General features: G+C 42.1%; 1 protein-coding gene across 1 annotated transcript in view; it reads left to right on the top strand.

Moving 5' to 3' along the window:
* Window positions 1–12,908, top strand: part of MMRN2 (multimerin 2) — a 49,940-nt gene that overhangs the window by 26,407 nt on the left and 10,625 nt on the right. Inside the window, exons 2-4 of the mRNA XM_075347270.1 lie at window positions 6,661–6,783; window positions 7,467–7,573; window positions 11,412–11,486. Of these exons, the coding sequence (XP_075203385.1) occupies window positions 6,661–6,783; window positions 7,467–7,573; window positions 11,412–11,486 (305 nt within the window). The remainder of the gene's footprint in view (window positions 1–6,660; window positions 6,784–7,466; window positions 7,574–11,411; window positions 11,487–12,908) is intronic.

Genomic DNA, 12,908 nt, shown 5'->3' with positions numbered 1-12,908 from the left:
GCGACGCTGGAGGTCCGTGGATTACGCCGGACATGGAGGGTTTGTCGGGGTTAATAAATTGGTAATGAGGCAATTTGTTTGTGTTTTTTATTTCTAATAAATGATTTTTTCAGGTGTTTGTGTGTTTTTTAACTGTCACTTACAAATTAATCATGGAAGGAATCTCGGGGAGACGCCTGACATGCTTAATCTAGGACTTATTGGCAGCTATGGGCTGCCAATAACTCCTTATTACCCCGATTTGCCAACGCACCAGGGCAAATCGGGAAGAGCCGGGTACAGTCCCAGAACTGTCGCATATAATGTATGCGGCAATTCTGGGCGTCTGCTGACTGATATTGTTAGGGTGGGGGGCTCCCCATAACGTGGAGCTCCCCATCCTGAAAATACCAGCCTTCAGCCATATGGCTTTATCTGGCTGGTATTGAAATTGGGGGGGGGACCGCACGCCGGTTTTTTTAATTATTTATTTATTTATTTTACTGCACAGTATAGACACGCCCACCGGCTGCTGTGATTGGGTGCAGTGAGACAGCTGTCACTCAGCGTGGTGGGCGTGTGTGACTGCAACCAATCTCAGGCGCCGGTGGGGAGAGAAAGCAGGGAATACGAGATTGTTTAATGAGCGGCCGGCTTTTTCTAATTTGAAAAAGCCGCCGGAGCAATGTGAATGCAGTGCAGCGCCGGTGATCGGGGATTGGTGAGTATGAGAGAGGGGGGGACACTTCAGTCACTCGGGGGATTAGCGGTCACCGGTGAATCCTTCACAGGTGACCGCTAATCAGTACACGGCACAAAGACAGAGCCGCGGCATGACAATGAAGTCGGGTGAAGTTCACCCGAGTTCATTCTCATCCCGCTACTCTGTCTTCCAACATGTAGTAACGACATTTTGCATCACACACGTACATTTCACACGGACAACACACACATATGTCAGTTATTTCACTCACGCACACACGGACATTCCACACGCACATATGGCTAGCATACGGGATACACACGCAGGCCACACATACCATAAAAACGGACCTAAAAAACGGAAAACGGACCCGAAAAACGGCCCGTTTTACACGGACGTGGTTTTCACGGATGTGTGTTTCAGGCCTAAGGAAAAGCTGAAGAATCTGTGGGCTTTAATAACATCTGTGCTTTTTTTCCTGATGAAGAAGCTAAGCCTCCCAAACGCATAGAAATAAAGATCACATTCTTCATATACTTCAGTTTTATTTTACATAGCAGCATGATCATTAACCTTTTCCTATCCCAATCATTAACCTGACATCCTTCTACGGGGACTGCTGCAGGTGTGTCCATCGATTACTCTTTCAGAGCGATTGTGACTTTTGACAGCTACTCCAGTAGAGCACCTTCCTCGCTATAACATCAGATCTTACTCGGATGAAACCTTATTTGGGCTTGTTTTTTCTTTTCAGTTCCTATACCGGGCATATGAAATGTCATTCCCTTTGTAACTTGATATCAAACCATGGACTTCACTGTTGCAACCCAATTCTTGTGATGTGTTCATATGGTTTTCTTTCTTTACATTCAAAATCCATAAAAATGTTGTTAAAGGAATCTGTTTTTGGTACACCCCTTTAAATATGTAGGATACAGTGTTCCCTTGGGGGATGGCAAAAGGAGAGCAGATGTATAAAGGAGACAGTTCAATAATGGTTTTACTAATAATGAGGCAAACTAGCTGGATAATTCCAATAATTTCACGACCCGACTTGAGACAGACAGTTTTGTGATACACTCCTTGTTGACAATCTCTTCCGCCACCCCTACTGTAATTTGGCACAGTCTATGGAGACAGACAGAAAAGGGCCCCTATGCAGAAATATATAGCCCAAGAGTTCATGAAAATGCCAAATTACACCAGCCTGAAGGTAGAAATAAGTCCCTTACCTTTTGGGCTCCTGTGCGGCTGCACAGGTTGCACCAATGGTATGTCCACCCCTGAGTTTTAGTGGTTCTCATAAGCCTTCTTTGGGTGCTCTCTTGGCAGTCACCTGCAGCTCATCTCACAATAACTGCATATCAGTTCTTCACACCCAACCACCAGTCTCTTTGCTGTCCCTGTGTTGGTAATCCTCTTCACTGACAGACATTGACATACAGAATCCATGTGATTTAGCTATCACTTCACCCCTTATGGACATCTAAACTCTACTGTAACATGGTGGCAGGGGGTGTGGTCTGTCTGGTGTTTGTCTGCAGCCCCCTGGTTTGTTACAGGCAGATTGTAGGCCCAGTGAATGTATGGGGTGCGTCCACTTACTTGCTAGTTGCAATACCTCAATCCCTTCTCCTCTCTCAGGCTCCATCCCAAGAATATAGACAAGGCCGCTGCTAGGAATTTCAGGGCTCCATACTGGCAACATTTTTGGGCCCCCTTGAGACTCCGCCCAGGCGCCACCCCAGCTCCACCACCACCACTCAAATATTCCCCACTCTCACTGCCATGCTTGCAAAAACGTTACAGAAAATAAAGTATTTCCCTCAGAAAATGAATAATACACCCCCAACACATCCCCTGTCCATAATAAACCCTCTACACCACCCCTCTAGATAATATCTCGCCCACACTGCCCCATGTATAATATGCCCCCCAAACACACTGCATCTCTGTATAACATACCTACACACAATGCCCTGTGTATAATATCCCCACACGCACACTGCTTCTCTGTATTATATTTCCCCCACACACACTGCTCCTCTGTATAATATCCTCCCACACACACAGCTCCACTGTATAAATATCCCCCACACACACACAGCATCTCTGTATAGTATCTCTCCCACACACACAGCTCCTCTGTATAATATCCCCGCACACACACTGTTCCTCTGTATAATATCCCACACACACTGCTCCTCTGTATAATATCTCTCCACACTCACTGCTCCTCTGTATAATATCCCCCCCACACACACACTGCTCCTCTGTATAATAGCCCCCACACACTGCTCCTCTGTATAAAATCACCCTCACACACACACACTGGTCCTCTACATACACACGTGGTCAAAATTGTTGGTACCCCTTGTTTAATGAAAGAAAAACCCACAATGGTCACAGAAATAACTTTAATCTGACAAAAGTAATAAAAAATTAAAAATCTATGAAAATGAAGAAATGAAAGTCAAAAATTGCTGCTTTTCTGTTTCTACAGTATTTTTAAAACATAAAACTCATAAAACAGGCCTGGACAGAAACTCTGGTACCCCTGAACATAATGTGACAAAAGGGACATGTTAAATCAAGGTGTGTCCACTAATTAGCATCACAGGTGTCTACAATCTTGTAATCAGTCAGTAGACCTGTATATAGGGCTACAGATACTCATTGTGCTGTTTGGTAACATGGTGTGTACCACACTCAACATGGCCCAGAGGAAGCGAAGGAAAGAGTTGTCTCAAAAGATTAGAAAAAAAATTATAGACAAGCATGTTAAAAGTAAAGGTTATAAGACCATCTCAAAGCAGCTTGATGTTCCTGTGACTTCATATGCACATATTATTCAGAAATTTAAGATCCATGAGACTGTAGCCAACCTCCCTGGACGTGGCCGCAGGAGAAAAATTGATGACAAATCACAGAGATGGATATTACAAATGGTAACAAAAGTGCCCAGAACAACTTCTAAAGAGATTAAAGGTGCACTTCAAGGTCAAGGAACACCAGTGTCAGATCACACCATTCGTCGTTGTTTGAGCCAAAGTGGACTTCATGGGAAACAACCAAGGAGGACAATATTGATGAAAACAAATCATAAAAAAGCCAGACTGGAATTTGCCAAACTACATATTGAGAAGCCATAAAGCTTCTGGGAGAATGTCCCATGGACAGATGAGACACAAATGGAATTTTTTTGGCAAGGCACATTAGCTCTATGTTCACAGATGGAAAAATGAAGCATATCAAGAAAAAAACACACTAATATGGCATGTAACTGTGTAGCTAACTAAAATGGCATAATGCTAGGTAATAGCGGAAACTTAACATAAAATACATGAAATAGTGCATATGGAGGCATAACAGTAGCATAAATGACATGACATGATATTTGCATAGTAATAAGGCAACATAGGTAGCCAAGTGGTATCTCCACAGCAACAGGTTTAACAGTAACTCACAATAATCAAGAAATGATCAGTTCTGGACAGTTCACTGTGATAGTGGATAGAAGATCTTTATTTTTTAGACATCACTTCAGTGCTTTTTTTTATTTCTGCACTGGAGTGGTGCTACTAACATAAGGTCTCTGCACCTAGTCTTATTCTTACCACCCGCCACCTTTAGCTCTTCCCAGCATCACTCCCATCCCACGCAGCCATCTTGTGACCACAACTTCTGTCTGACCAGAAGTCAGAGTAAGTGGTACTTTGCACACTGCGACATCGCTAGCTGATGCTAGCGATGCCGAGTGCGATAGTACCCGCCCCCGTCGCACATGCGATATCTTCTGATAGCTGCCGTAACGAACGTTACGTATCTACAGCATATTATTGTGCCAAAAAACTGTTTATGTTGTGTGTCTCTTTGGATCTGTAAATATAATGCTGTGTACCTCTTTAGATGTTTATCCACTAAGCTTATGTGCTTCTTTGGGAAAAGTAATGACTGCTCTTTCAATGTCACAGAAAAGGACATAGATTCAAAAGAAGTAAGAAAAACTCACCAAAATCAGCGATTAGCCAACAGGTCAAACAGCAAAAGCACTAGCAGGATGCAACCGGCCCCTATGATAAAGGTGCGGGCAACACAGGTGTAGAATACCGATGAGACAACCACTCAAAGACTAACATATCATGGAGGGGGTGGTTGCTGGATGGGGTGCCAGTCACACAGCTTATAACCTATCGATGATGCACATATTATTACATCAGGTGGGCTGCCCTCACTATACAAGTGCCTTGACACACAGGACAGATACCCCAAAGGGTTCGGCTGCATCCTGCAGAAAATTGTGCAATAAAAAAAGATATAAAATGATATTTAATAAAGTGAGGTATTGGTCCATATTTTGGCCAAAATACGTAAGCTTACAACCCGGCGTCAAGGGTCACCACTCTTATGAGTCCCTACTCTACATTCAAAATTATTCACAGAAACGGACACAAATGCTTTTGCTGTTTGACCTGCTGGCTAATGGCTGTTTTTGGTCATTTTTTTAACTCCTTTCTATGTCAACCACAGTCATTAGCTGACGTTATTCACATCCCTGTGCTTCACCAGTTTGCTCCCTTAGCACTGCACTGTAACTGCTCTATTTAATTTATAGTAATCAGTGAGTATTATACATGGATGTTTGCAGAGTGTGTAAAGGAGAAGACAATGACTGCACAAAGCAATCCCACCAACATCAAAGTTTTACAAAAAAATAGAACTCAAAAAAATGTAAGCATGCATGTAAAGATTAGTGAAGAGTAGACTGCTATATACATATGTAGCTCCCACGGGGCAAGGGGTTAAATATACTCATCACCGAACCGGTGATGTTGGGTCTGGCATGTCACGGGTGGCCCTGCCCAGATGGAGGATGGGATGATGGTAGGATGATGGAGGTTGAGGAAGTTGGGTGTTGTGGTTGTCTCGTGATGCCACCTGTGGTACGCGGCCAGGGATTAGCCGGGGCTGGTGGTGTCGCAGCAAGGATGGTTCTGCTCCCCTCAGGTGGGGCGGGCCCTGGGGAGAATGATAAGGGCTGTAGTGGTGGCCGTTGGCACCGAAGCGGTGGGCGACGGCGATGGCAATAAGAGGCTGAGTCAGCTGCTGGGGTTTCAGGTCTTTTTACTCACAGTTCAAGTGCTGCCCTCAGGGTACCAGGCTCTGCAGTCATGGGCCCCAGCCGATTCCGGATAAGTTGGAGATAGGAAAGGACAAATACCGGTGGCTAAGAGATGCCCCTGTGGAAGTGAGGAACCCAGGCTGAGCTTCTTGCTCCAAGCCACAGGCCCCTTGAAGAAGAAAGAAGGAAGAAGGTGGTTGCCAGAAATGTAGTCCCAACTTGACTGAAGAACATGTAAAAGTTGCTCCTACTTCTACCCCATGTGGTGCTCGCCCCCAAGTGGTTGTGCTAGTGACTAGGAAAGTCCCATGTCTCATGATTGCAACCCCCCATCCACCCTAGGCCAATCCCAGTGGGAAAGCACCTAACTGTATGTAAGGTAAAATGTGGAAACACCGGTGATTAACTCCCTCCTTACCCGAGATGAATACTGCACCTTAAGTGAGGTGCAGTACCCTGTGGCAACTGAAGCCTCCAGGGCGCCACACATACACACTTAACAGAGTATAAATATGTCCACTAAATGCCACCTGGATGCCCTGCCTATCTGTGTTCTAATAGAATTAGTCCTACACAATTTTTATCTGTTACTTTGTTTTTGGCAAAATAATTTCTAGTCAATGTCATAACGATTAAGTAAGTAATAGGTATTTTTAGCAACTCATTTGGGATAGCAGTCTCTTGGGCATCAATCTTTTGTGTAATTCCATAACTGGTCTTTGCTATTTGCTCACAAATCAACAAAACTAGTAAAATTCCAATCAATTTCCAAATGATTAGACATGACCTCAAGATAGCATAAAGCAATAAAAAAAAACCCATTCCAAATATTCTGATCTCTTTTGTGTCTTTATAGAACATGGTGTTCTTTTGTGCGCAACCGTATTGTGACCTATGCGGATGTTTGCAAAACTGAGAAATATGTGATAAGGTCCCAACAGCCGTGTCCGAATGGAACTCCTGACTGTCAGAAAACTATGTGAGTATGCAGAGATGTGTTCCCCGGTTCCTCCATGTGCATAAAAACAAATCCCAAGTCCATTTCGTAATAATAAATTTAATAGGGATGTTTGATCCGGTGGTCGTCATTCATCAGTTCCTTGCGACTACATAACTGTGAGACTTGTATTGATACACTGATGTGCCCCAAGACTTTGGCTTTGCTGGTTTTCCACTGCCCCAATCTTATTAAGAAATTGTGTACTTCAATACAAAAGATTACAGTGGATGATTGTGGATGGACATGGGGTTAGTGGAAACATTTCAAAAATAATCATGGATTGAATTCAAGTGTTTTAAATAATTATTATTACCAGCCACCTACAACAAAACAGAATCTTATGCTTTGTCATCATGGCCCGGTACCTGGACAGCTTTACAGAGTCTTTTACAAAGGGGTAGTCATCTAATACATGGCTCAAATTGTTGCATTAAGAATTTCAGTCATTCAAGGCATTAGATTAGCTTGCAGCAATTATGATTTACACAGTGTATGCTAGTTGGGGGAAAAATACTACTACTATTAGAATTTTCTAGTTAAATAATGACATTGCTGTTCATTTGTATTATTTTTGCTACTGTCATTACATTATTATTATTACTACTACCATTAAAAAAGTATCGCAGACAATATATTTGGCATGTTTCCTTCCTTCCCTTCAGGTATCGGCTAGCACAAAAGCCAATTTATGAACTTAAAAGGAAGTTTGTAACCAGTTTAGAATGGAAATGTTGTCCTGGATATTCTGGCTCCACTTGTGAATATGCCGGTAAGATTAGACTGATGACGCTGGTCCCTTGAGCACACTATCAGGTGGAACTAACCACCAATGATCTCATATTGTATCTACTTACACTGCAGAAATAGCCCCATCTGATGTGATTACATCATTCTCCGCTTAGAATAGCAGCTCATTCAGCTTTCCCAGGCCACAGTTTTAGGGGTCTGATTTGTCTGTCTGACTCCATTTTTTATACCACTAATCCTGTGAAAAAGATGGTCTATCAGCAAGTGGTTACATACAATACAAGCAGTGCATATGGCTTCTACTGGTATTTGTAGATACTGGGCAATGCCCTTGCTGGACAAATCTTTTATATGAATGTTTAGAACCTGTGTAGAAATTTCCTCTGAAAGGGAATCTGTCAGCAGGCTTTTTCAATTTAATCTGAGAGCAGCATGATGTAGGGGCAGAGAGCCTGATGCCAGGGATCTCTTGCTTAGCAGCTTGGTGTAGTTTTAATACAATTAGTGTTTTATCAGCAGAAGATTATCACTAGAGCAGTCTCAGTGAATAGCGGTTCAGCTAATCTGTGTTACCCTGCCTCCACCAATGATTGGCAGCTTGCTGACAATACACAGTGTACACATCAAGCTGGCAGTCAGAGGTGTCTGGGGTTATACACAGGTCAGAAGTCTTAGCTCTGCTATATCTACATCAGAGAAAACAGGGATTATATCAAAACTGCACCAATCAGTCCTGTAAGTGATACATCCCTGGAATCAGATTCTTTGTCACTATTTTATGCTGCTATCAGATTCCATAGTAAAAACCTGCTGACAGGTTTCTTTTAAAGGATATACAATGTTCAGAAACAAGCACCAATCCATTCTGTCCAAGGTGGTTAGGTGTATGGTGATGTCAACCAGTACTAAAAATCAAGCCCCTTTTTAATCTATACAATCAGGCCGCACGTTATATATGACTTGTTGTACTTATGAATGGAGGCTATTACAGCAGGGATCACAGGTACAGTTCAGAGAGTACCTAACTATTCATACTCATTATACTCATAATGAATACTGTCTACTACTTGCGAATTCATTCTGAATAGCATGTGCAATGCAAGTCAATGGGAAATACTCGCAATGTAACGAGTAACTCGAATACCGCACTATTTGCTACTCGCACGAATAGTACGACATTCGGGTTACTCGTTACTTTGCGAGTTTTCCCCATTGACTGACTTGCATTGTACATGTTATTCAGAACAAATACGCGAGTATTAGACAGTACTCGTTATGAGTATAGTGACTACGAATCGTTAGGTACTCGCTCAACCCTAGTCATAGGCTGCAGCCAAGGTATACCATGAACTATTCTGGAACTTCTAAGACTTGTGTCTGAATTACAACATTTTATAATACAGTAGATCCAGAAATATTTCAACAGTGACACAGGTTTTGGCATTTTAGCTGTTTACCAAAACACATTAAAGGTACAGTTATATAATCAATATGGGCTTCAAGTGCAGACTCTTAGCTTTAATTTGAGCTTATTAAAATCCTGAATAAAGTAAGGGTTTGAAAATTAGAGCTCTTTAATATGTAGCTACGTCATTTTCAAGGGGCCAAATGTAATTGGCCAATTATTTCAAAAGCTTTTCAATGGACTGCATGGGCTATTCCCTCATAAAGGTCTGGAGCTGATTCCATGTATGGTATTACTGTAGCATTTAGAGGTTGTTGATCTGACCCCACAACATGTGGTCACAGAATCTCTCAGTAGAAGAGAAACAGACCATCATTAAGGCTAGTTTCACACATCCGGCATTTCACGGGATTGCTGGATTCGGCACACTCCAGTACAGTGTTAATACTGTACAATGGCATCGCGGCAAGCTCCGGTCACATGCTATCATGTGACTGGAGCATGTGACCGGAGGTGCCGCGATGCCATTGTACAGTATTAACACTGTACTGGAGTGTGCCGAATCCAGCAATCCAGCAAAATGCTGGATGTGTGAAACTAGCCTAAGCTGCAAAAAAGAAGAAATTCATTAGAGGGATAGCAGAAATATAGCAGAAATGATAGCAGTAGGCCAATCAACAGTTTGATATATTCTGCAAAAAAAAGAGAGTACACTGTGGAGCTTACGAATTCAAAAAGGCCTGGATGTCTATGGAAAATAACAGTGGTGGACACTCACAGTATCCTTTCCACTGTGAAGAAAAAAACCCTTTCACAATATCCACCCAAGTGGATAACACTCTCCAGGACGTATGTGTTTCAGTATTTAATTGTACCATTAAGAGATGACTTTATGAGAGAAAATACAGAGGATTTTCCACAAGGTGCAAGCCATGAATCAGCTAATCAGCTTTAAAAATAGAAAGGCCAGATTAGACATTTTACAACGCAACGTCAGTACTTATATGCCAGTGCCGCTATTAAATTTTTTTAATGCTATAAAAAAAAGTTAATTTTTACTTTTATCCATGGATGCCCAGCTGGACTTTTTTCTTGGTGTATCATCTACTATTGTGCGGCTTGCTGCCGTTCGTCCGTGCCTGGATCATTGGAAATTGATTGAACTAAGGTGCATACCAGCATTCCTGCAAAGCGGTGAGCGGTTTCTTTTTCACTCTTATTTTTGCTAAGGAGAAGGATTGCAACGGATCATGAACCAAAGTGCACCACATCCTCTGTAAAACATGGTGGAGGTTGTGTGATGGCCGGGCATGCATGGCTTCCAATGGCACTGGGTCACTACTGTTTCTTGTTGAAGTGACTAGAGAAAAAAGCAGCTGGATAACTTCTGAAGTATACAGGGCGATACCTTCTGTTCAGATTCAAGCAAAAGTAGAAAGGTTGATTGGTTGGTGCTTCACCATACAGATGGACAATGACCCAAAACATACCACGAAAGCAACCAAGGAGATTTTTAAGGCAAAGAAGTGAAATATTCTGTAATGGTCAAGTCAATCCCCAGATCTCAACCCCACAGAGCATGTATTTCACATGAGTAAAGGGTATTTTACACGCTGCGATCTCGCTAGTGAGATCTCTAGCGAGCGTACCCACCCCCGTCGGTTGTGCGTCACGGGCACATCGCTGCCCATAGCGCACAACATCGCTAGGAACAGTCACATATTTACCTGCCTAGCGATGTCACTGTGACCGGCGAACCGCCTCCTTTCTAAGGGAGCGGTTCATTCGGTGTCATAGCGATGTCATTAAGCGGCCACCCAATAGAAGTGGAGGGGCGGAAATGAGCGGGACGTAACATCCCGCCCACCTCCTTCCTTCCTCATTGCCGGCGGCCGCAGGTAAGGAGATGTTCCTCGTTCCTGTGGTGTCACACATAGCGATGTTTGCTGCCGCAGGAACGAGGAACAACCTCATTACTGCACATACAACGATATTTGGTGTTTGAACGACCTCTCCAAAACCCACGATTTTTAGCACTTTTGGGATTGTTGAAGGTCGCTCGTACGTGTCACACGCCGCGATGTCGCTAACGACGCCAGATGTGTGTCACAAACACCGTGACCCCGATGATAAATCGTTAGCAATGTCGCAGAGTGTAAAGTACCCTTTAGACAAAACTTATTGTATCTCAGTTGTTTCATTTTAAATAAAAAAAATAGTGGCATGCAGAGCTCATATTAAAAATAATTGTCACTGTCCAAATATTTAAATATTTCTGGATCTTACTGTGTATATATACAGAATATAGCATTCAACATGTTTTAATATTACAATATAAAAATAAAGTCCATGTGTAATGCTGCCCTTTTAGGTCTTTTTCTTTCTTGATGGATAAGAATAGTCCTATGCATAGTACTAGCTAACCATAATTGTTAAAATTACTTTACATTTACAGATCCTAATGCTATTCAGGTTCCAGTGGACCATATATCCAGCTCTGAGAAGACTGAAGAATTGCAACATAGCGCTGGTAGGGTTTTAAAGTGTTGTATATAATTGAAGCAAATGTAAAATAATGTGGTATAATATTGGTTAATCCTGTTTAAATCCTGGTTTTAAGTAAAACAAAAAGAGCATACATCTAAAATCTCAATGTACAGTTTCACTCAAAATGATTCAACCGCAATTGCACATTGGGTTTACTCCCAAGATTTACAGACTTTATGATTTTTGTAATCCACTACTCAATAATAATAATAGTAATAATAATAATAATGATAAAATAATATTATACAGTACAGACCAAAAGTTTGGACACACCTCATTCAATGAGTTTTCTTTATTTTCATGACTCTAAAAATTGTAGATTCGCATTAAAGACATCAAAACTATGAATGAAAACATGTGGAATGAAATACTTAAAGTGTGAAACAACTGAAAATATGTCTTATATTCTAGGTTCTTTAAAGTAGCCACCTTTTGCTTTGATTACTGCTTTGCACACTCTTGGCATTCTCTTGATGAGCTTCAAGAGGTAGTCACCAGAAATGGTTTTCCAACAGTCTTGAAGGAGTTCCCAGAAATGCTTAGCACTTGTTGGCCCTTTTTCCTTCACTCTGCGGTCCAGCTCACCCCAAACCATCTCGATTGGGTTCAGGTCTGGTAACTGTGGAGGCCAGGTCATCTGGCGTAGTATCCCATCACTCTCCTTCTTAGTCAAATAGCCCTTAAACAGCCTGGAGGTGTGTTTGCGGTCATTGTCCTGTTGAAAAATAAATGATGGTCCAACTAAACGCAAACCGGATGGAATAGCATGCCGCTGCAAGATGCTGTGGTAGCCATGCTGGTTCAGTATGCCTTCAATTTTGAATAAATCCCCAACAGTGTCACCAGCAAAGCACCCCCATACTGTCACACCTCCTCCTCTATGCTTCACGGTGGGAACCAGGCATGTAGAGTCCATCCGTTCACCATTTCTACAAAGACACGGTGGTTGGATCCAAAGATCTCAAATTTGAACTCATCAGACCAAAGCACAGATTTCCACTGGTCTAATGTCCATTCCTTGTGTTCTTTAGCCCAAACAAGTCTCTTCTGCTTGTTGCCTGTCCTTAGCAGTGGTTTCCTAGCAGCTATTTTACCATGAAGGCCTGCTGCGCAAAGTCTCCTCTTAACAGTTGTTCAAGAGATGAGAAGGTGTGTCCAAATTTTTGGTCTGTACTGTATATATAAAAAATAATAATATAATAAGTCAACACAAATGATATAGCAAAAGCTGTTTCCAAATTCAACACAAAATCTTATGTTTACTGACTGCTGCAGATAAAAAATTATTCAGCCCTTTCATGACAAGCGTCTTTAGCACTTAATAAACCTTTGACTGTTATGACCTGCTGCAAATGTGATGCTTAGCAAGACTCCAGATTCTGACATAGTTTCTTAGGAATCTTAG

The sequence above is a fragment of the Anomaloglossus baeobatrachus genome, chromosome 5, assembly GCF_048569485.1.
Source record: "Anomaloglossus baeobatrachus isolate aAnoBae1 chromosome 5, aAnoBae1.hap1, whole genome shotgun sequence".
NCBI lineage: Eukaryota > Metazoa > Chordata > Amphibia > Anura > Aromobatidae > Anomaloglossus > Anomaloglossus baeobatrachus.
The sequence above is the reverse complement of the archived record's forward strand: the minus strand, read 5'-3'. Positions and strand labels throughout refer to the sequence as shown.